Here is a 25,128-nt window from a genome sequence, read left to right on the forward strand (position 1 = left end):
TTGTTATTTTATACATTATTTTGAAAAGGCAAGCTGTTTAGCTGAGGTTGTTAACTCTCACAAATAAGCAGTCGCTGATAATAAAATTAGTTCTACAGGCTTTTGGTGCTCTGTGGTCTATTTGTGGCTGTTTGAATGTGAAGTAATGATTGGTTGTAATTTACATGATGCTCCTGCAGGAATGTTAGGACCCCCCGCCCCCATCACACCACCACATCAGTGTCCTTCTATTCCGACCATCTTTTAACAATCAATACAGATGAAGTTAAAGTTCCAGCGTCCCAGACCAGCTCTGAGATGGGCTTAGTCGACAAATATGAGTTGAATCAAGCAGGAATGTGCCTGGCACCCTGTCTGCCCTTTCTTAAAGAAGAGGTAGAGGGGGGTCATAACTGGGGGAATGTAGCGAGAGGAGGGGGGAACTCTAATGAGACCCTGGAATCACTTAACAGAGACCAGGTGGTGTGTGTCTTGCTATATTCCAGACAATAGACTGTGCCACTTGTGCTGGAATTTATGACAGCCAGGAGCAAAAGAAAGTCTGAACAAGGTCAAGGTTTTGTTTGCAAAATGTTTATTAAATGACAATATTATTGCTTCAACACAAATAGAATAGAGCGCATTTGCAAATATATAATATACCCATAAGACAGATATCCTATTACCACAATCTGTAATAAAATAATGACAAATACAATGCTCATATACTTTCTGTACAAAAATAGTTCTGTTTAAGTACATAAATGTAACTAATATATAATATTAAATAAATGAATTCTTATATACATATATCTGCAATTAAAAAAACAAACAAACATAGATTGCACATGTTTTGTACAAATAACAAGTTCAAGTATATTTCAATCCATTGTGGACTGGCACATATCTCACAGAATTTAAGGCATTTTTTTCCTTTATACAGTGCCCAAAACATGATATAGGCTGAAAGCTTCACAACTTTAAAGTCTACCCCCTTATTTGGCATTGTGATGCACATGATATTATCCTGATCATTCACTTGAGTCCAAATGGAAAAGTGCTTAGTTAGTTTTTTCAATCCTTGCAGGATAGCACTTATTAAGTTGGAGGAGGAACTGTGTCCAATAAGTCCAAGAATGTTGGAAAAAAAGATACCTCTTTTACACAGAGGATGAGTCCACTCACTTTGGTAGAAATCAGCACTCTTTGGGTCCCCCCCGGCCAAGCAGAGAGCAGCACCGTGTAGTTGTGCCACGCTCTGCCATCCAGTGTTTGCAGTTGTTTGCTCGCTTCACATCACTGAGCAGCAAGGCTCAGCTCTATAAGAAACTCAGTGCAGGGAGTCTAGCTCCGACTCGGTCCCCAGGCCTGGAAAAATGTGCTGGAGAGTACTGAGGCATGGCTATGCTAACTCTTGAGACTCCCCTAGCTTTTGTTCCCAGCTGTTCTTTCTTGCAAAGTCTCATTCATGTCTGCCTGAGCAGAGCCTCAAGCTTGTGGACTTGTGAATCGGTTGTGCTCCACACGGGGCTGAGCCTGCCCTGCTCCAGCCTCAGAGTCACTCTGCCTTCTGGTAGGGAGCGACGCCTCCGGCCATATCCCTGTGGGCTGATCTTGTCCACGGGAGCGCTGCCAATCTTCAGTTTATTATTGAGTTGGTGCAAGCGGTGTGCCAGGTCGTGCACTGTGCAGGTCCCCAGAGAACAACCCTGTCTTCTTGACTGGTTGGCGGAATTTTTGGACCTCTTGGTTCGGATGTTGATTTCAGTGCTGCAGAAGAAAGAAGAGGATTTAAGATGCTTATTTCTGAATTTAAATGATGGTGAGATGTGGTTCTGAGTTGATGATGCATACCTGGAATGTGGCAGCATGGTGTTCCTGACGTCCTCTTGCCTGACAAATTGCTCAGAGTTTACAGCCTTACTCTCCAGATCCTGTCTGAGTCTGTTCCCCAGCCATATGCTGAGTCTAGGTGAGGGAGAGGAAAAATCCATTAGCATTAAGGCAGGTAATTCAGTGGACATGGACAACTGCCGTCTCCCCAGGTATTATGAGCACATGTAATAGATGAGGTAACTAAATAGAATAGATAACTGAATGAACAACTCACCTCTTTTTTAACTTGGGATTGACTTCAAGTTCCACACAGTGTGTTACTGTGGCCACCAGGCAGCAATAAAGGAAAGACTGGAAGATTAGTTTCATTTTTCTGGTAATGCCTGTGGAAGCAAACAAACATTTAGTTAGTTATTCATAATATTTATTAAAATGTAAATTTCTGAATCCCCTACTCATGTGCCACTATGTGTGTTTTGCTAGTACAATATGCCTTTGAAGTGCTTTTGCTTACACAAGAGTCCAAAAGCCAAGTTATTTTCACTTATCATTCATTTATTTGAGAAGTTAAGCTAGGGTCACATTTTGCTCAGTTAAGTAAACCTACAACCATGCTTTGGGCCCCTGGCCAATTATGTGAAGGACACTGTCAACCAATGGAACCTACCAAAATAAACTTGGCTCAACAGAAGTCAAACTAAAATGACATTAAACTTGCAATTTTCATTTCCTGTAAGCAATTGCAACCACAAGTGCCTTTCTTAGATGTGCTGCACCTCTAAGGCACTTCCACCAGACACATACACATATTAAGAGCTGAACTGATTATATAACCATCCAGATAACCTGTCCTTGTCTATGCACTTGTGCCCTGACCTCAAAAAAGCAAGGATAAAGCCATCAGCTGAGAGAGCACAGTCAATCACAGTAACATCCTCATGAAAAATAAAGCAAAACTTACCTTGGATTCTCTGATTCAGTTGGATGATAAAGCTCTTGTTGTCAGTTCAGCGTTCCAGAAGAATACTCCACAGGTTCTGGCAATATTGCCAGTAGTTCTGTAAGGCAGCTGTGTCACTCTGCTAATAGCTCTTACACACCAGACTGGGAGCCTTTATACAGGAGGTAGGAGGGGCTCATTGACTGACTCTCATCCTTCACCACCTCCAACCCCCCTCCACCCTGTTCAGCACTATAGCCATGCAAAAAATCCTTTATGAAGTATTTTATTATTTTAAAAATACACTGAAATACTTGAATATACAATAATGTAACCCCAGAGAATTATTGCAGCACATTACATGACTCTTTCACTTTGATTACTTTTTTTTTTTTTTTAGAATTGAGGTATATATGTATATATAAAAGGCCACACGGTGGATGAGTGGTTAGCATGTTGGCCACACAGTCAGAAGATCTGGGTTAAAATCTCAGTTGGCCATCCGTTTGCATGTTCTCCCCGTGCGTGCGTTGTTTTTCTCCGGTCACTCCGGTTTCCTCCCACATTGCACAAACATGCATGTTAGGTTAATTGGCGACTCTAAATTGGTATGAATGTGAGTGTGAATGGTTGTTTGTCTATATGTACCCTGCGACTGGCTGGCGACCAGTCCAGGGTGTAACCCGCCGCTCCAGCATACCCCCGCAACCCTAGTGAGGATAAGCGGCATAGAAGGATGGGTGGATGTATATGTAAAGTTATACCAAAACCATACAATTTTCTATTATTAGATGATGTTGAAACTTTTTTTCCAGGAGAAATCATATTGTTATACCTCTTGTCAGAGGTGCATTTGGTATTTAAATAGAAACATTTTACACTATAAAGGGATACACATCTATTTTGTCATATCTCAACAGGTGGTTATTGTTTAAAATTTAAGGAATGTTTCCACTGTTCTTTTTCAAAGCCACTCCCTGATACAGTGAAGTTCCATGTCAGTGTGTAAGTCCACTCACCGCATGATGAATATGAGAGAAGCATTGGGTAAGTCATTAAATATAGTAAACATACCTGACTGTAAATCCAATATACTCAAGGTATTTGTTTGTGCAAAGTAAATAAGTTCTGCTCGCCTTACGCCCTGATTTATTTTACCATGTGGACTAGTGTGTGAGGTGGAATTTTACAATTATCTAAGAATAAATCTGGGGTCAGAAAATAAAGTAGAAAAATATTGGTCCAGACTTGTTTGGAATAATCGGGCTGATTTGTTGCTTTTGTGGGGACTCGTATCACTTATGTTTCCTCTGCCCAGGTGTCCAGCAGGAGAATAGCTTAATTGTAGTACAGTACAGTACAGTGCAGTACTTTGGAATTTGTGTCTGCTTCTCAAGCTTCTGAAAGACAATAATACAATTTTAAAGAAATGACAGTAAAGTCTAAAAGATTTGTATGTTTTTCCCCTTTCATGATGAACTACACTGTGCGCACATTTTATGGAATTACTGTAATAAAATTCTATTTACAACAGCCTTATTCTATGGGCAGTTTGTGATGATATACTTACAGTACATGGAAATGAACCTGAGTTGTGCTTTTTTGTGGAAAAGACATGAAATGTTGTAGAAAACTGGGAATATTCTGGTTTTAACAGTGCAGGAATTCCAGTTGAAGAATTTCCAGTATTATGGGTTAAATTACTTTTATAGAGAGCATCAGAATAAATGCTTTCAGTTTTGATTTTCCTTTCAGTTTAGAGTAGCGGAATAGATGGAAGAGGAAAACATGTTGTGACATGTTTTCTCAATTTTATTCAGAACCTAACACTCTACATTCCATCAGCATCCCATAATTTACATCTTTTTTGTTTTAGTATCTAACAAAAGGTCCCCTGTGAGTATTTTAATAGTTATTTGGAGCTTTACATTTTAACTGGATTTTTAAACTCAAGAAAGCACATAAATACCAAACACGTGTTGTTAAGCAGCATGCGCTTTGTAATGACACTTGCCTCAAGTAATCCATTTACAGGAAGACAACAATGGGAGTTGTGAAATCATGACAGTAAACCGGGAGCTATCTTTGTTGTAGTGGTAGGATGAGTGACATAGTTTTTCCCACCTTTTACGGCCAGGTACTTGTGGCGGGAAATGTGCGTAACAAGACCCGTGTATGTCAGCAAAAAAGATTATCCCAAGGGCACACATTTTACTGTTGATACACGATCATAATTAATTGGCAAATGTGAGTAATTTGATGTGTCTTTCACATAATTTTGTAATGAGGAAGAGTACAGAAGCAATAGGTCACAGAAAGAAAAAGACAAAAGGGAGATGGAGTGAGGAAAAGTATGTTTTCATAGACAGTAAATAATAGGAACTATAGCCACTTTTAATGCTTTTTCTGCATAATTCCAAAACTATGTCCATGGTTGCCACTCCAATTAACACTCATATTTCTAGTCTGGGTTAATGCCATCTGTGTGACACCCAGCGGTGGAAAGTAACAAAATACATTTACTCATGCTACTGTAATTGAGTATTTGTGTGTGTATTTATACTTCAAAGTTGTTTGTTTTAAAATTCTGTACTTGTACTTTTACTACTTCATTAAAAAAAGACCCTGAAAACAGAAGTGAATTATGCGCAGGACAACCAGCTGTTCGTACATTGTGCAACATGAGGACGATTGTTTTATTTTTATACTTTAATTCATAAAGGTGTTGCATCAGTGATGAACATGTTTGAGACTTAGACTCTTTCCCTTTTTAGCATAATATTGGAAAACCTTCTTAAAAAGTAACTTTTACTTTACTTTTACTTCTATTATTTATGTAAAATAAATATTATTTTTATTTTATTTTAGTACTCTTTCCACCATTGCTGCCACCTGCTGTAATTATTGTGGATAATATGATAAAAATGATTTATATGGTTTAGGCTCTAGCTCACCGGCAACCCTTATGAGGACAAGCTGTATGGTCAGTGAATGGATGGATTACTGAGGGGCCACAACGTTGTGTTAGTATTTGTATTGCGTGAAGGGGGGGCCACGCCCATGCATGGCTCTAGCTCTTGCACGCATGCGCATTGACGGCCCTTCTGTCAAAAATGGCTGTGCTTTGGAAGAAGGAAAAATGCTGAATTGTATTGGTACAGCTCGGGAAAAGCGGCAGACATGGCTAGATTGGCTGACTACTTTATTGTCGTGGGATATGACCAGGAAAAAGCCGGTAAGTGTGTAACAGGAGCCTTGTGGCTTGGCCGCCACTTAGTGTGAGATGATGTTGATGCTACATAGCTTGGCGACTAGCTTCGTGTTAGCCGCGATGCTAACAGGCGAGAGTGGCGACACTTTCCCTTTTCTCATTAACCCACTGAATGTAGAGTGTCGTCTGTGTTTTACGCAATACTCCTATTAACTATCGTGATTATTCAGTCAATTGGAACTTCACGAATTCAAAATGAGTCACATCCTGTCTGCGTTGTGGTTGTTAGGTGTCAGTCTAAAGAAGGCAGATACATTCACTACAGTAAAGAACAGCTGTGGTTGGATAAAAGCAATAGTTTGTCATAAAAGCATTGTTGACATGACTGAAGCTTACATTCTACAATAGTCAAGATGTGCATGCGTGTTTTATTAAGTATTGGCTGATTCTTGTTTTAGTCCTGCCCACTCTGCTGTGGTCTATTTATAATCTGCTGCAAATGCACTTGTCTATGATTTGTTGTCGTGTGTGTGTGTTTTTTGCCGGAAGAGCTGAATTTGTTTTTTTATGATAGAGGCAGCATGCAGCTGTGAGGAAAGGCAGTCCTCTTCCCTCTTATTAGCCTCTGCACCTTTTTATATGTGCTGGGACAGGAAGTTGCCCCTGCTTCCACTCGCTATGCCTCAAGCTCAGTTCCAGTAGTTCCCGGCGGGTCATTGGAATGGCAAGGGGTTAACACCATCGCCTTAAAAAGTCAGTGTTCATTGCGGTGTTCTTGCTTTCATGTCACTTTCTGTCAGACATTCACACTGTCCTAATGTCCTGGTGGCAAAGGCAAAAATGCTTTTAAACTTTGAACATGGCAAGATTGTTGAACTGCACAAACAAGGCCTTTTGCGTTGTCCTTTTGAAAGACCTAGCATAGACTGAGGCCCTCAATCAGGAGGGATGCCTATTGCAACATCTCCAAATAGCAAGCCACCAGTTGTTGCCACTGCAAATCCAACACCTCCATATGTAACCCCACCGTTCCTATATGCTTATCGGGCTGCAGACAACAGGCCTTAATTTGGGCCAACGATTGGCCCTTTGGACCCTCTGGCTTTGCACAGGTGAACTTTTTTGTGGTCTACCCCTTTGACTTATTTGCCCCTTATATATTTCACGAAATTCACAAATCACAAAGCATAAAAAAAAAAAAAAAAAGAAATTAAAAATCACTGTCTTGCAGTGTCCAACCTCAGCCGCAGTGGCGCATTGCAGGAGGCTTTACTTATTCAGATCAACAATCAAGCCACGTTGAAAGACAAAGCCTTTTTACTTTAGTTGTCAGTATTTCGTAACAGTGTCAATGTCTGACAGAAAATGATATGAAAGGATTTTAGAGCAGATTTTGACTTTTTAAGGCGATGGTCTTAAACTTTTGACCAGCAGATAAATAGCCTGTTTGAGTTAAATGCAGTGTATTTTTGTCTCTTGCTCCTATTTCTCCTTTTTTGCATTTTGATGCTCTACTTACGATCTGGTTGCAATCCACTGGCGCAAAATTTTAATTCTTGTAATTTATGTAGAGGGATTTTTGGGGCCGATACTGTTACTGGGGGCCGAAAAAAGCCGATATCCAATATACTGTATCAGCCGATATTCACTATATTTGCTGATAACCGATATGTCGGCCATTATATGAAATAAGAGCATTGATGTACACAGGATGTACTGTACATGAACATAAATTCTTATAATACCAAAATACAATTCAACAAAGAATCAGAAGACTACTAAATTAAAATAAGGAACTTTGATTAGTAACACTGTTGGTATAAGGACACACCTCTGCCACAAATTTGTAGTATTATTTGATTTGCTGATGCTGGAGCCGTGGTTAACTTACACACTGCAGATGCTGCATCTAATGCCTGTTGAGTCTTTCGTGAAGTGGCTCCACACCTTACTTTGCCTGTGAAATGAAAGTATATACATTTAGTGCAGGGATTGCGAGCTACTGGTTGATCTTTGAGACTTTTCCAGTTGATCGTGAGAATGTTGGGGAAAAAAAATGTATTATTGCATTAGTGCCCTCCACTCCCGATGAGTGACCAAGAGGCACGCATTTTGACCACTGAATATGCCCGTACGCCTTGCCGCTCTCCAGGCAGTAACCCGCGAGCTCCTGCCATGAGCCCAGTCCCCAAAACCCGGCCGGAGATAGTAGTACATTGGCTCCCCTCGCCGCACCGCGCCGAGTGAGGAAAGTGCAGAAGGGTCGAGCGAGAAGGTGAGAGGGAGTGACAGAGCGCAGCGATGTGCTTGAGCACGCAACAATAGTTGTTGCACGTTAATATGACTCACAATCTGCCTTTGCTACCTCAAAGTTAAGGCAGAAATATAACTCCATAGACGTGCACCTCCAAAAAAATCTACCTTGCCTCTCGCCCAAAGTAAAGCTGGGATAGGCTCCAGCATACCCCGCGACCCTAATAAGGATAAGCGGCATAGAAAAGGGATGGAGTTCAATTTGGGTTTGTGTCAAATAGTACAAAATGTTTAAGTACAAAGTACTAATGTCACATAGTACTAATAGTCAAATAGTAGTATTGGATTAAATAGGTTAGGTAAGAAAAAGAGGCTCAACAATTTTAGACTCTCACTGCTCTCAGCAACTGCCATTAAATTAGCAGTTTTGCATGTTCTCGATTCATGTTTTACTGGTTGTTGGAAAACGTTAAAGAAGTTAATAAATAAGTCATAAAAAATTATGGCATAAAAAAAATGCAGCCCACCACCACAGCTTCAGAAAATCCTAGGTGGAACCCTGCGCTGTAATACGTGAAACTTACATGAAAAAATCTATAATGTTCTCCTTGACGGGCCCTGACAGTGTGGCACTTAAGTGTCGTTTTATATTAGTTTACAAAGTCATATCTTACCATTGTGTAAATAAATGTAGTTAGTTTTGCCGTTTCTTTGCTGCAGCAGAGTGAGTGAGGCTGGAAGAGCGGCACCCCGATGGTCTGTCTATGTGTGAGGGGGAGGGTCCAGGTACCCGGACAGGGAGCAGCACAGAGACACACAGGAACAGAGCAGCAGAATCTCTGTGCAGCAAAAAATGTTAATACTGTATATCGGTTACATATTCACTAATATTGATTATATGGTGATCCGTCATAATCGGCCCGCCGATAAATCGATCAGGCTCGAGTTTTAAGATTTTGTTCCGGATTGTATTTCTTACTATGACTGATAGTTTGTTAGTGATGATAGTAGTTCAAGACTATTCGTTCCATAAATAAGGATTCAACAAGGTGTGTCGCTTAGTGAAATAGGCCACAGAGACTCAATAAGGGAATAAAATAAATTTCCTTGCCGCATTCAGTGGCGTCCATCCAGAGCCGTGTGTGTCAAAGCCAGGCCAGAGCAGCTGAATCCTCTTAGCCACCCAAGCTTGCTTGCTATGCACAATAGGTAAACACTGCCTTTCATCATCTCTGTGCATCCTAGCTCCAACTGAGAAATTATATACATATATACTGTATATTTTTCTTCTCCAGGGACAAAATGTTCCTGGCATCACCAGGAGTCTGAATAGAGTCACATTTAGACATTCTGAACAAGACAGATCATTTAATATATTTTTATCTACTTGACCGTTGATCCATGTGATGTTACGCAGATGCAGTTGTTTCCAAACAGGTGTGCTACAATGTAGCCACAAAAACCCAGTCATCCTTTATGGCATGCTAAAATGTGTTTGGTTTACATAATTATTGCTGTAGTTCTATAGCCTTAAGGGTGTGAAATTGGCGTGCTTTACCTGTGCTTGAGTGAGTACTCTATGACAGTGGTTCCCAAACTTTTTACAGTTGTATACCCCTTCAGACATCTGACTGGAAGTCATGTACCCACTACACCTGCACACTTAAAAAAATGTAAACCATATGATTGAGACAAGGGGTGCAACGCTTCCTTGAATAATTTGAATACCTTGATTACAAAAAAGAATCAAGGATTTTTTTCTTTACACAAAAACCTGTCATCTGTATCTACATTGTCATGCTTTTTCCTTGCGTGCGAAGGAGCAATCACATTAATTACATGTATTTTGACATTGTGGATTAATTTGGACTATTGATTTCTATTCTGAAAGTTTGTGAAATGTAAATGTAATGCTGAGGAGTGATTACAACAGTCGGCTACACTGCGCCTGCGTCTATGTGTGCATGTGTTTGTATGGATTATCAACCCAATCCTAAAATTATCTTGAAATTCTCATAAATAAATGAACTAAAAAGTATGCTTGAAAGGCAGTAATAGCACTCAGTATTGTGCATTTCAAGGGCCTCTGTGTTCTTATGTTCTCCTATCTTCTGGTTAGAATTTCCCGATTGTCTTATGTAACATGCTGCAATCACGGAAAATGAGGAGGAGGAAAAAAGCTTGCCCACAAGCAAATCAGCCACATTTCTGTTGACCATGTGATCTCCAGCTGAGTCATTTGACAGGCCACGCTACTAGTTTGTAATTGTGAAGTTAATGCCTCGCATGATTCTCAAAAAGTTGTTGCAAATTGAGTCCTTGCTAGGTTTTAGCGTATGAAAGCAATATCAATCGAATCTCTGTTACAATCTCTCAAAGAGGGTTTGTTTTGGGCTGCTGGCTCGCTAGGCACACCCACAAACAAGTGAGCTAGTCCAAAAAAATGCACCATGCACCACTGTTTATGCCCACTTATTCAGTGTTATTAGAATGAAATGTGGGCATATCAGCGGTCAGTCTTGTCACAGAAAGATGGTCTTGGGTTGGAACCTGGACTTGTGCCTTTCTCTGTATGATTAGCATATTCATTGTATTTGCATTAGGGTTAGGCGATATGGACCTTAGCATGTACGACGATATTTTTGGGATATATCATGATATGACGATATAATTCAATTCAGCTGAGTCTTGTATAAAAAGCTACAAACCTTAATCCATATAATTAAAAATAATTCAATTAAAAGTAAGCTTACCTATGGCACCGTGTAGAGCAGGGGTCACCAACGTGGTGCCCGCGGGCACCAGGTAGCCCCCCACGACCACATGAGGTGCCCGCAAGCCTGCTTTTCATTCAGGTTTTCAGGTAATAATGAAAGAACAGTAGAAAGAAATGCATTCTGAAATACAGCATTTTGTTAATGTTCTGGTAAAACAAGCATATTCGCTTTGTTTGATTTAAAATAAGCTCTGAAAATAAATGTTACAAAAATGAGTAGCTCTTGGCCATTTTCATTTTGTAAAAGTAGCTCTCACAAGGAAAAACGTTGGTGACCCCTGGTGTAGAGAGTGTCCAAAGCAAGCCAGTCTATTCTAGTTGTTCAGTGTCAGTAGTTACACACACTTGTTTCTTCTCATCTAAGTCCCATTCCTGGAGAAACTCTTTCAACTCACTTGTGATGTTGTCACCTGTGTGTTCCTCCGGAAAAAAACTTGTCTGGAGACAGGACGACTTCATAGTCCAGTCGCTGGTTATGTAGTGGACTGTGAGGCTAATACTTGGTTGAGTCGCTCAGCTACTACACATGCCTGTACTTCATCTGCACTATCGAAACCAAAGCACCATATTACAAAGGTACCTCCGTGTTTACCAACAATTTCTTTGTCTATAGTCTCCGCTTCTCCTCCGCCTTCAGCCATGCTCATTTTCTCTCTTTTAGTTGTTGTGTTGTTTGCTCTGCTTTCTCTGCCATCTCTGGACCATGCTAGTGGTAGATGTGAAGCGCCAATGCGTCAATACAGGGTGTCGTGGCGCGCAGTCGCAGGGAAAACACGTCATCAACTCATCGATATAATTTCTACCGGTATACGTCATTTTCTCATTATTGGAAGGATTTATGCCGGTACAGTGTTCCCTCGTTTAACGTGGGGGTTAGGTTTGAAAAAATACACCTGTGTTAAGTGAAATCCGTGTCGTAGTTTTTACAAAAAAGTTTTTTTCGTTCATTATATATATTTTTTGTTGACAGTTCATGTTTTTTCATTTGCAGGATATGTTTTTTGTTTAGTTGTTTTTGTTTACAGTATTTTTTTTCATTTACAGGATTTTTTTTGTTTATTATCTATGTTTTAAGGTTGTAACACCCTCACCACACACTTTATACACTTTTCTCAGACATGAGAAAATATACAGGTACATGTTGCGCATATAGAGGGCCTTAAAAGCGTGGATCACGACTTGGTCTATGGGTGGAATCAGCAATGTATTGTTGCCAAAATAAGCCTGTCTCGTCCATATTAAAAACTTGTTCAGGCTTATATCCCCCTTCCTCGATGATGGCTTTAAATTTGCTCATGTTGTCTCTACCACGGCATTCACAGAGGCGGCCTCTCCGTGGTCTTGCTGCCGAGAGTTAAAGCCCTTTTTTGCATCCTTTTTAAAATTTATTGCTGCTGCCGTCCTTATGTTATTTTCCTCTTCCTTTATGGTATGAACCGAAGATTAATTTATTCCGTAATGGCGCCCTGCACTTGCACCCCTTTGTTGGTGCAGAGCGTTTAGTCGGCATTGTGAGTTTTGTCGGCGACAAAACTTGCAAACATACAGCACTATAGAGCCATACTGCTCGCCATCAATCAATTATGTAAATTAGGCAGGCTGAACGCATTCTGTACTGTACAGGTCACATGGCATGGAGGAGATTGATTGATGGTCTACAGTCCGTTAGTCAATCGGGACTCAGAACGCAATGGTTCATACGTTGTAAAAAACACTGTAAAAAAATTGCACACAAAAAAATCTGTGTAATAGCGAGGCTGCATAAAGTGAACCGTGTTGTAGCGAGGGAACACTGTGTATAAAAATTATCGCCCAACCTTAATTTGCATGGGTTTTCTAATCCCACCGTCCTAAAGTATGTACATTCAACAAAAATATAACGCACAACTTTTCTTTTTGCTTCCATCCTTTAAGAGATGAACTTAAAGATTTAAAACTTTTTTTTAATGTACACACTGTGATTGGCTGGCGACCAGTCCAGGGTGTACCTCAACTCTCGCCCAAAGTCAGCTGGGATAGGCTGCAGCATACCCCCGCAACTCTAGTGAGGACAAGCGGAATACAAAATAAATGGATGGATGGATGTACACGAAAGGTCTATTTCACGCAAATAGTATTCACAAATGTGTGTAAATTTGTGTTAGTATGCACTTCTCCTTTGCCGATATGAATTCTAATTTTCCATGTATACTCTGCATATTTAGGAGTGTTTTTAATTTTGTACTGTACTGTACGGTGGGACTAAGTGCAAATTGTGCGTTAGTAGTTTGACTAACCAAAAAGAACACATTGTTTCAGTGATGTTGACTTATAATGCAAATTGTAAATACTTCACCTTGCTTTATGGGCAGAAATACAAAGATAGAGTAGTGGCTTGGCAAGTCTGCAAGCATTATTGCTTGACAAAGTTGTGCTTTATTAAAGGTGCTGTCTGCCTTGATTAGGTACTGCATAGGAAGCGCTAACATTTGACTGTGCATGGGCAATGTAAACCTGCCTGTTCCTGCTCCGCCATTGCAAGCCACACACCACATAACACATTAGTAATGTTTGTTTATTGTCTGCTTATAAATATCGATTTGGCAAAGTTTAGCAGCTAATGTTAGCTATTATTGAATGTATAGTGTATCATAACCACACAATGACTCCAAATTGGTTCTCTGAGGCTGTTTTCGTGTATGTGCATGTGCTATGGACATGTACGTGTATACGAGAGAGTGGTGAATGAAAGCCATGAACGCCAGTCATCTTATTTGGCCGGCACGACAATGTTTTTACAAAGTTTAACTTTGAATTGTGAAAAATATAGGGTTTCACAATAATTATCAAACCGATAATAATGGGCCGTCATACTGATAAATCTGATAATTAAAAAATGGCTCAGATAACTGCTAAAAAAAATAATCTGGCCAATGAGGCCAGATTACTTATACTGTGCTGTACGTGGGTTAGCGTGAGAAAATCAAGTGCTCCTTTTCTGTGACTTGCTGCAAAGTGCCTAATGTAGCTTACCCTGAGCTCACTTAAAAACAAACATGACATCGATCATGTGGGACTTTTCACTGTTTCAATGGAAGACATTTCACCAAATGCTCTGCAAACATTTCGTGATGAGGGAAAAAAACATCAAGTTTCAACACATTAAACCTTACCAGCCACCAGAAACGGCAGCATCGACTCCTGGGGCTTGTTCCTATGGAAAGAATATATATCAAGATTCAAGAGATTCAAGATTCAAGAGAGTTTTATTGTCATGTGCATGGTAAAACAGCAGTTATACCATGCAATGAAAATCTTATTCTGTTCATTCTCCCAAGAAAAGAAAGAAAACACAAGAAAGAATAAGAACATAAGAAACATAAACATATATACCAATAAATTAAGCAACAACAACAGAAGAGACATTAATACAAATAAATAAATAAATAAATAAAGTGCTATGAGTGTGTTGCGTGCGGCGTGTGTGAGTGCTTCATTGAGAAGCCTGATGGCCTGTGGGTAAAAGCTGTTTGCCAGCCTTGTGGTCCTGGACTTCAAACTCCTGTAGCGTCTGCCTGACGGTAGGAGTGTGAATAGTGAGTGTTGTGGATGTGTGCTGTCCTTGATGAGGTTGTGTGTTCTGCATAGGACTCGAGATTTATAAATGTCTTGCAGTTAGGGGAGGGCTGCCCCAACAATGTTCTGTGAGGTCTTGATCACCGGCTGGAGTGCCTTCCTATCATGTGTTGTACAGTTACCATACCAAACAGTGATGGAGGCGGTAAGGACACTTTCGATAGTGCATCTGTAGAAGCAACTCAGGATTGTGGTGGACATGCCAAATTTCCTCAGTCTTCTCAGGAAGTACAGTCTCCTTTGGGACTTCTTCAGAATTTGTTGGGTGTTGTGAGACCAGGTGAGGTCCTCGCTGATGTGTGTGCCAAGGAACTTGAAGGTTTTCACCCTCTCCAGCTCAGTCTCATCAAAAAACAGGGGTTTATGCGGCTCCTTTTCCCTTGTTCTTGGGTCGATGATCATCTCTTTAGTCTTATCTGTATTGAGAAAGAGATTGTTATCACGACACCAAGCTATGAGGTCCGCCACCTCTCTTCTGTATGATGTTTCAACACGACCAGTGATCAGTCCGATGACTATCGTGCATCAATAGACAAATATAGACATTTATTTTTTTTCAATCTGTTCTTTTAAACCACTATTGTTAACATATGCCAGCCAGTGGTGTTATTATATTTTTTTGGTTGGGGAAAAAAAAAGGGGGGGGGGGGGGCTAAAGAGGGACAGCATCTTTAATTCAAATTTAGGATTCTTTCTTGGGCGTCTTTCCTTTATAAAAAGTGCATTCAAACATCATAGCTGATATGATTGTGGCATACACAAAAATGTGTTTTAATAATAGGAATAAGGGTTCAAGATGACAAGAGAGTTCACTCTGCACATTGGTGACGTTAGTTTCATGTTGGATGTTGGGTATTTTTCTCCGTCGTTGTTAATTTCACGTTGGCAGTTGGATATTCAGCTCTGTAGCAAAAGCGGTAGTTCTCCCTCACTGTGCCCGAACTACTCTCTCATGGTGCGGGGAGCTCTCATGGGAAGAGTGTGTGGAAATATTTCCCCAGTGGACCGCTCGGTTACAGCGGCATGTCCCCACAAACACTAACCAGCCCTCTCCTGAACTAAAGATGTCGAGGTGGCAAACAGAAACATCGGCCAAGTCGGCGAAAACATTGCGATACTTTTACTAGCCACCGAACGTGAGCCCAGTATAAGCAAGCTGGGTTAGCTTGATTTAGCGGCGCATGCTAATGCGGTTGGCCACTGACTTTGTGCAAGTTGTGTGAAATTGGGACAACAGCCACGGCTATAAGTAATGTCAAAACACATTTTCAACACACGTCACACTTTGTGGCCTTCAAAATAAGAGCGTCCTGTTTAATAGTGGTAATAAAATAAGTGTCATAAAAATAGCTGACATTAATAAAGGTATTGCAGTTGCATCTGCAATTTTATTTAAAAGCGCTTGACATTACAGTTTCAATGTTAAATACTCTTGAGAAATTAAAGTTTATTGCTTTTGTTATGATGTATTATGCCATATAATTTATGAAAAAATTGTTTCAAAAACTGTTGTAAATAATATCGACAATAATTTGTAGGACAATTATCGGCCAGCAAAATTTGTTATCGTGACAGGCATAGTCACATGTATTGTGATTTAAAAAAAAAAAACAAAAAACATTTAAATTCTACTAGTATTTACTTAGAGTATTACTTAGTGGTACGTTTTAGTTTTGCGCCTTTCTTTGATTGTTTTCATTCTAACTCAGACATGGGGAGTGAGTGGTATCCTGACCGCAGTGGAGGAGTTCCTTCCTCTGAATTGTGAAGTTTATAACTGTTATTGAGGGAAACTCCACTCGCTACTGTTGTAAATGTGCACTACCTTCACCCCGTTGATAAGGTTGAACACAATTTGCTTTTTCTTTGACTATTTGACTATGCAAATTAGGCTAAAGTTCATGGCAGGAAACATTTTAGTTACATTTCAAGTCAATATGACATTCAGTAGGTTGATGATAAAGTAAGGCAAAAGGTCAGCTAATGTTGAATCATCATTGGAGACAATGTTATAAGATAAAAGTTTTGTATTACAGCCTTTGTAGATGTTATCAAGATCTGTGTAACAAACAGGTCTATAGTATCAAACCTTATGTTCTTCATACATGACAGAGTGTCATTTCATGGCAAAACGGCTGCATTGAGTATTTATTATATTATTATGACCTTCTACCCAAAAACATAAAACAATAGGGGAAAATTTAACTTAAAACACTTATATGCACGGACAGCACTGAAAACTTTAAGCATTTGTGTGTGTGGAATCAAGTTGTGGAACGGACTGAGTAAGGAACTCAAACAATGCACTAAAATGAATGATTTCAAGAAAAAGTACAAGCAGATGATGTTCACAAAATACAAAGAAGAAGAGACCTGAACTACTGTTTACATACAATACAATATCTAACCACTACTACATTGGGTACTAACTCTTCATTCTGGTGAGTACATGGTCTGTACTCACTCATTATCAACCTACGATTCTGTCAACAATTTTATCGGTTATTATCATTAAGTCTGTAGTTTCCTTTCAGTAAGTATAAACCTTGACTATCTTCTTCTTTTCCTTTCGGCTTTTCCCTTCAGGGGTCGCCACAGCGAATCAATTGCCTCCATCTAACCCTGTCTTCTGCATCCTCTTCTCTCACACCAACTACATTCATGTCCTCTTTCACTACATCCATAAACCTCCTCTTTGGTTTTCTTCTAGGCTCCTGCCTGGCAGTTCAAAACTCAGCATCCTTCTACCTATATATTCCCTATCGCTCCTATGGACATGTCCAAACCATCTCAGTCTGGCCTCTCTGATGTACTCATTCCTGATCCTATCCTTCCTGGTCACTCCCAAAGAGAACCTCAGCATCTTCATCTCTGCTACCTCCAGCTCTGTCTCCTGTCTTTTCCTCATTGACACTGTCTCTAGACCAAACAACATCGCTGGTCTCACCACAGTTTTGTACACCTTTCCTTTCATTTTAGCTGAAACTCTTCGATCACACATCACACCCGACACTTTTCTCCACCCGTACTATCCTGCCTGTACACGCTTCTTCACCTCTTTTCCACACTCTCCATTGCTCTGGACTGTTGACCCCAAGTACTTAAAATCCTCCACCTTACCCTGTAACCTCACTCTTCCACTTGGGTCCCTCTCATTCACACACATGTACTCTGTCTTACTGCGGCTAACCTTCATTCCTCTCCTTTCCAGGGCAAACCTCCACTCGTCTAACCTCGTCTGTCAGTCTGTCCATCACCATAGCGAACAATAAGGGGCTCAGAGCTGATCCCTGATGCAGTCCCACCTCCACCTTGAACTCCTCTGTCACACCTACAGCACACCTCACCACTGTCTTACAGTCCTCATACATGTCGTGCACCGCTCTAACACACTTCTCTGCCACTCCATGATTGCACTATATTGTCATGCAGCCTTACAAAGTACACCTGGAAAACAAAAGGTGAATAAGTGTATTGCAAGTAATGTGAAACTGATGAGGGGTAGGATTAAATAAGCCTTGCTTCTTCCTACTCCTTTTTGGACATGCAAAATTGTGAATTGTACTATGTGATGTGCTCCAGTTTGACTCATATGCATGCTCAGGATGAATTAAACCATTAATTTTTTTTTTCCCCCCTCATTGCGGAGCATTTGGTGCAACTAGCCCGCAAATTGTCTTCCTCTGAAACCGTGAATGTTTACATGTGAACTCAGTGGAAAATACAATAAGCCGTTAATGTCACAGGCAAGTAGAAAAAAACAACCCCGATTTGGCCACCAGAACAGTATGCATAATTTCGCCTTGTTAGAGTGTTTTTTGAGATTTATCCATATGATGTCATAAGTTACTGTATCATATCAGTCTGATAATTATCGTGAACCCCTAATTATTTCTTGACTGTATGGATTACTTTGGAGTCTTTCCATTGATTGATCTGGCAAGGAGGATAAGCGGCATAAATTAAAAAATGCTGTATTATGGTTCCAAAAACCTTGTATCTAATATACAGTAGAACCCCAAAATTCGATTTGTTGTAAGAATAACATTTTTTGACAAGGCTTGGAAAGAGAGTGTACGAGCAGTAAAATAATGACACATGATAGAAGAAGAAGAACAACAACAACATAGGCATCAAATGATAAAATGATAATAAAACAAAAAATACAGACACAAATGATTTTTGATTAAATGATTGTGTATTATTTGAGAGGGCGCCCGATAATAACTAGCACACGTGCCTGGAAATGCCTTTTCAAGATTTGTATTTGTTCAGATAAATCCTGCTATAAATAGATAAATATAAAAAATACTGTAGATATAAATAGCCTTTTTAGACTTCAGCCTTGCATCTTGCGGGCGGATGTTAAAATGAGCACATTTCTTTTCAGGCCTGGCTTCTGTTAATCTTTTTATATTAGGGAGGTAGCAATGGGGAACACAGCTTGTTTTAATGCGAGAGAGTAGCCTCATGGAATGTGAGGAATTCTGTCATTTATTTTCATCCTCGGTTGAAAATTTGAACTTGCACCATTCAATTTCAATTAGAGATGCTGTAAAAACCCGAAGACACGTGACGCCCATGCAGACTGCTGTTCTACGGGTATACTACTCCGTGCACATCCATAGATATAACCATGCAGCAAACCACATGTGTTTAAATTAGCATACTGCACTCAATCTAGCAATGAGCCATGCGGACCACAGACCGTAAAGCCTTATCGTGATTAATAAGTCACCCTCTTTGACAAAGGTCTCGGTCTCAGCCAGTTGTTGATAGTCAGCCTGAGGCTCTAATAGCCGGAGAAGCCAGTAGTATGTGATTTTGATGATGTGTAGTGAGTGCTTCATTGATGTATTGTAGAGCTTGACCTCTCACAAAACATGACATGAGGGCATCATCGAGCAGATGGCCGAGTGTCTGCATTGAGAGGTCATTCCTGTCAGAATAGACACTCTTGAAGTATTATATTTTTGATGCATGCAGCAGGCAACCAATTAGATTTTTTTTTATTCTATGTGATTATAATAATAATAATAATAATAATAATAATAATTAATAATTGATTGGATTTTTATGTCGCTTTTCTAGACATTCACACTGAGATACCATTATTCATTATCTCCACAGTCACACACTGGTGGTGGTAAGCTACATCGGTAGCCAATTGGTATGGAGTACGAATGTCGCGATCCACGTTTTTTGGCTTAGGCTTTAATAGTCCGGCCGATCCGATACGTTTTTTGTGTGTGTGTTTTTTTTTTTTTTTTTTTTAGATTTAGCGTTTGTTACAAACATGAATTTGTGGAATTGCATATGGTTATGAAAATAGCTCTTCAAAGCATTAAAATAATGAAACCAAGGTATTGCTGAATTTACTTTTTTATTACACAGCATGACCAACAATATTGTTTGGCTTTTGGAACAAACCTTTGTGAGTCAGGTCGCTGATCCAATAAAAGTCCATGCAATAAAAGATAAAATTGGAAAAAATGGTTGTGCAAAATACCTTTAGGGTAGGACTAATCATTTGACATGGTTATAGATCAATTTGTGGTGTGATTTAGAATATGATTTTTTTTTTTTAACAAACTATTCAACGAAGTAGTAATTTATTGACGGTCCTTAGTATAAACAACGAGCTGTTAGAGTAGTAGCCTACTTTCTGTGCGAGCTCCCCGCACAATGACACAGCAGTCCTGGCACCGTGAGGGGGAACTACTGCTGTAGCTGCGGAGCCGAATATTCAACATCCAACGTGAAACTAACTTCACCACGGTACACCGCGGACATGTCTGCATGGTGGTCTTGCGGTTTCTTTTTCTTGTGGGTGCGGGAGTCAAGTGACAACCAGCTTTGAGGCACATTACCGCAGCTACCATGGTGGAGTGTGACCCAGAGTTACGAACATTATACTGCAGCTGGATTGGCCCGATCTTGTGGCGGAAGCCCATATTATCCGATCTTCAAAATACAGCGGATCAGCAGCCTATCCCGATCCTGAAGATTGGATCGCGACATCCTTAGTATGGTGTGAATACGGTGTTGATTGAGGAATCGCACAATAGTTATTTAAGCATCAGTTGGTAAGAATGTGGCTGATTATGTGGATGCGGTTATGGTTGATTTGACGGCGTCTTGATCCTGTTGTCGCTCTTCGGCAGGGGCTGAGTGCAGGCCTTATAATTCTCTACCAGAACGCTACGGGCAGTGTTTTCCTGAGCGGGAGCAACCACCATTTTCTTTGACTAGCTATTTAGCATCCTGTGTAATAGTAGTCAACAATGGAGATGGAAGTAACGCACAGATCATTGTTGGAGCTGGAACTAATTGATGTGGAACATACTTTTATTGTACATGTTGCTGGGGAAGCACTCGTATTTATAGCCTGTTCATAACTAGTCATATTTGTGCAGTGTACAGGTTGTCCTGGGATTTTTTCAAGCTGTTGTGGTGGGATGCATGGAAGGTGGACCGAAGTATTTCCACTTTGTGGCTGCGCTTGACCTCTACTTTCTCTCATATTGCAGGAACAGTATGGCGGATAATTTTTGTGGTTTTGAAATGTTGACTTTTTCATATTGCGGTATACCTTGAAACCGTTAAGCGGCCCATGCCTACATACAGTATATTACTACAAAAAAAGCCCCTCTCATCTTTAAGCCGTGACGGCTTTTATTTTGCCGAGGCGATGCGCCATGACCAATTACATTTAGCTGAAAACCTGATGTACAATGAAACGCTCCTCAATTTGCACCATTGTTTCTTTTGTTTGGCTGATTTTTGGCGCTTTTGCAGGAGGGAAAAATGGAAATAATATGCTTTAAAAAAGCCGACTGATCACACCTCTGCAGTCCACGTCACCATTGACAGTTACAATTTTTGGAGGTGCATGTAAAGCTCCACAGGAGGGTTTGGAAGGGGAAGAGCCATCCGGTGTCACATAGTGTACATCAGCACTGTGGCACTGAAGCATACAGTATTTCAGTCTTTACGATGCCATCTACTATACGGAGTTGTAAGGAACAGCTACACAGACTGTCCAATGATGTATTAATGAGAAATAGGTAGTGCCAAATCTTTCATTTATTTTATAAATCGTACAAATGTTTACACCTTTTTATGTTTACACATTCTGTCTCCTCGTTACACTAAACCTGCCATATAAATTCTGTACTGTCCATATATTTGGAAGGGAGTGAACATACAAAATCAGCAGGGGTTTAAATACTTGTTTTCCTCACTGTTTTCTTCACGTTGACTTAGTTAAATGAGTTAGATTCTGCATGTTTTGTAACAAACAAAACAAGATATTTGTGTGGCGATGTGTTCTTTTGTTGTAAGTTATACGACACATTTACAAGACATTTGTGCTTTATTAATGATGCACTTTTTGTGGAAGCAATAATAAAGCAATGTTGGGCCTCCTATTGATTGAAGTTGTAATTAGTTAAATGTGTGTAGTTCTTTGTAAATAAATTCCATTGCTGGTCTACATCAGGCATTAAAGTTCCAAAATGTTACATATAATTAGTGTCACTCCTTAATTGTAGCGAGACAAGTTTCATTTGGCGCAGATTACCTGCAGCAAAGACTGGGATGATTACTTTTTGTTTGGCATCTTGACTAATGGGGGTGAATATCATGCAATTTTGAAACTACATGTAACATGGGCCAAAGAGGGAGACTGTGAAGTTTAGGCAGTGGCATTTAACCTGGCAAAAAATGCACTAAGTGAAGCTTTTTCTGAATGTTGGGAAAGTTTGGCAATTTTTCAAGACCTTGGCATGTTTTATGTTTTTGGACATAGAAAAGGCATTCGGCCGTGTCCCTCACAGTGTCCTGTGGGGGGTGCTCCGGGAGTGAGGGATTGGTGGCACGTAGGAAGGTCAGGATAGTCGCTAAATCGATTAATCCAACGATGAAAAAAAAAAATAATAATTGCCGTCTCAATAAATTATTACTAATAATAACTGCATAATTTATTAAGTGCATGATTTATTAATATATTTTTGAGAAACTGTCATAAAATGAAGCCATGAAATTCGAATTGCGATGGGGTGAGGGGCGACTGTAGTAAAAGAAAAAAAGGAGAAAGACGTGTAATAGTAAAATTAATAGTTATTACACTGACTTGACAATTAAGAAAGTTGGCTTGACAGACATATTTCCCCAAATTAGTTATAATATTCATATAACGGCATTCCATTTATTTTATTAGTTGTTAAAAACAAATGTCGGATTTTGCCAAACTGGTATTTTCTCAAAATGGATCAGATCCTAAGCTTTTAGTTTTCAAAAGAAGAATGTATTTAAGTTATTTGTGAGTTTATGTTCAAATTTGAACCTTGTTAAATTTAACTAAACCATGGGAACACAAAAACATCACTGGACCGTATGTGAAAATGAAATAACAATTGACTACCTATTTTATCAGGCTAACTTGGTTATTTGTAATTAAGAAACTCTGTTGGGTTCTTTAACACAAAGCCCATTTGTGTCTGCAGGTTCAGGAGAGGGATGTGGGAAGATAATTCAGCGATTCCCCAAGAAGGACTGGGAGGGAACAGCCTTCCCTCAAGGGGTGGAAATGGTGAGTACTAACAATTTAATGATCTCAAAAACCAAAAAACCTAATTGATTCATATATATTGATTTATATTTAAATAACTGCTGCTGCCTAATAGTTGAGTACATTTTCATCTGCATTTGCATATACTGTACTGTACGTACAATGTTTCTTACCCTGGGTTTGCAGGCCCATAGGCCACAAACAGCCGACTGTAAAGCGATCGCTTCCCTTTAGTTACATTTGGTGTGCGCGTGTGTGTGTGTGTGTGTGTGTGTGTGTGTGTGTGTGTGTGTGGTGGGAGTGTTGGGGTGGATTGTGCTGATAATCAATACAAACCGTGTAATTGACTGTATTGCAATTGCTGCTCCACAGTTACTGTACATTTCACAGTCTTCCATAATAAGCCTCCAAATTACTCAAAATAAAGACGTGTCATTGAGTTAATGCAATCCCTCCTCCACAGGCGATAGAGAGCAGATGAGAAATTATCACGACATCACTACAATTAACAAATCCTAAAAAATAGCAGAAACCCAAAGTACAAACCAACTGTCTAAGTGGTTTGTTAGCCGGTGTCATCTGTGATGGTGGAGGACCGGCCCTTTCTTGCGGCTGGCTTTAGGGCAGCTTCTTTGGCGGCATGGCCGTTTTCGTGGGCTTTCAGGGTGCCGTTGTGGCATTTCGGTTGACTGGTGTGGTTTGTTGTGTTGAAGGTTTATGTTCTTTTCCCTCGTCGTGAAGTGTTTGCGGAGCGTTAGCTAGTTAGCTAGCGCGCAAGGTGTCTGAGGCAGTTTGGAGATCCCACAAGATTGATGTTAGGATTGTTTACCACATGTGTTTACACCACATCACATGTAGGAGAAAAGGAGTGCTTGATTTGCTCACGCTAACCCACCGACGGCACAGTACGGGTAATATCGCCTCATTGGAACGTTTTTTTTTTTTTTGTTTTTGTTTTTTAATTATTGAAGGAATTAAAAAACATTTTTTTTAAATAAATAATTTTAAAAATAACTTGATCCCCTAAAATAATGATAAGGGAAACACTGCTGTAAGTATGTATGCATATCTGTTGCCAGCATAACACAAAAAACATCCTTTTATCCATTTATCTTGAAATGTTTACTTAAAAGCTCTTCCTGTGCTCACTAATTGGGGAAATTTTCTCATTTTTGCATTATATTCACCCTTTCTGTCTTGGCCTTAGTGATATTAAGCTTTTCTTAGCTGCTCCTTCCCTTACTAAAAGGTCACTGCGGGTCTGTGACAAGGGATCTGTGACCCGTATCAGGACACTGTGGAGGGACAAATATTTGCTTATTAGAGTGGACAAAAACCTCTTAATCTTCAGGCCCACATGAGCATGTAAACTGTATCTTGCTGCAAAGAATATCAATGTCTGTATTAAATCAATGTTGTTCATTTGTCTTGGCTGCAGCACATAAGTAAGCTCGGTGGTCTTGGCAGTGAATGAGTGAAAACGAATGACTCCAGAACCCAGCACAGCTCTTGAACGTGCTAATCGTGATATACTGCTGTAGTATTTTATTATTGGTAATTCCTCACATTATGGCTCACAGTGTGGTTATGCTAAATTTACTGTTGTGTTGTCACACTGGATGTTATTTAAACACTGTGGTCTGTACCCATGCATGCTTATAGTTAGGGAACAAGAGGGTAACAGGTTTTAAGCCTGTAAACGTTGATGTAAATATTGGTAGTATGGTTAGATGAGTGAATTGACTGTTTAAAAGCCTGCCTGTTTAGGGTTTCAGCGACAACTCTCAACTTGTTTTTGCAACCCAGTCAGCATCAGTGAGTAAGGTTGTAGTCAATTGTATTTTATTAGTCCAGCTGTGTTCTCGTTTTAAAATTATTATTTCTCATTATGCTCATCTAGCCACTGCAAACCTCTGATTTTTGATTACAATGCTGGTATTCAAAAT

At 39.9% G+C, this 25,128-nt stretch overlaps 2 protein-coding genes across 9 annotated transcripts in view; one reads left to right on the plus strand and one right to left on the minus strand.

The window, feature by feature from the left end:
- Window positions 1–591: 591 nt before the first annotated feature.
- On the minus strand, window positions 592–2,893 carry adma (adrenomedullin a). 2 transcript variants are annotated; one of them, XM_054771036.1, is made up of 4 exons: window positions 2,777–2,893; window positions 2,090–2,198; window positions 1,834–1,947; window positions 592–1,749 (listed from the first exon to the last, which is right to left on the minus strand). In XM_054771036.1, the coding sequence occupies exons 2-4, from the start codon at window positions 2,182–2,184 to the stop codon at window positions 1,446–1,448; spliced, it is 513 nt and encodes a 170-aa protein (XP_054627011.1). In that variant the 5' UTR covers window positions 2,185–2,198; window positions 2,777–2,893; the 3' UTR covers window positions 592–1,445. The 2 variants fall into 2 exon arrangements, with proteins under 2 accessions (XP_054627011.1, XP_054627010.1); XM_054771035.1 differs by having other exon boundaries at window positions 592–1,947.
- A 2,959-nt stretch (window positions 2,894–5,852) lies between these two features.
- Window positions 5,853–25,128, plus strand: part of sbf2 (SET binding factor 2) — a 107,299-nt gene continuing 88,023 nt past the window's right edge. For all 7 annotated transcript variants that reach the window (XM_054769839.1, XM_054769841.1, XM_054769844.1 and 4 more), the window contains exons 1-2: window positions 5,853–5,990; window positions 23,118–23,203. In XM_054769839.1, the coding sequence (XP_054625814.1) occupies window positions 5,936–5,990; window positions 23,118–23,203 (141 nt within the window). In that variant the 5' untranslated portion in view covers window positions 5,853–5,935. The remainder of the gene's footprint in view (window positions 5,991–23,117; window positions 23,204–25,128) is intronic.

This window comes from Dunckerocampus dactyliophorus, chromosome 3 (assembly GCF_027744805.1).
Source record: "Dunckerocampus dactyliophorus isolate RoL2022-P2 chromosome 3, RoL_Ddac_1.1, whole genome shotgun sequence".
In the NCBI taxonomy this organism is placed as follows: domain Eukaryota; kingdom Metazoa; phylum Chordata; class Actinopteri; order Syngnathiformes; family Syngnathidae; genus Dunckerocampus; species Dunckerocampus dactyliophorus.

Coding starts and splice junctions, on each gene's coding strand:
- adma (XM_054771035.1), bottom strand. CDS start 2,184: ATGAAACTAATCTTCCAGTCTTTCCTTTATTGCTGCCTGGTGGCCACA. Junction 1,948..2,089: donor AATCCCAAGTTAAAAAAGAG/GTGAGTTGTTCA, acceptor TCCCTCACCTAG/ACTCAGCATATGGCTGGGGA.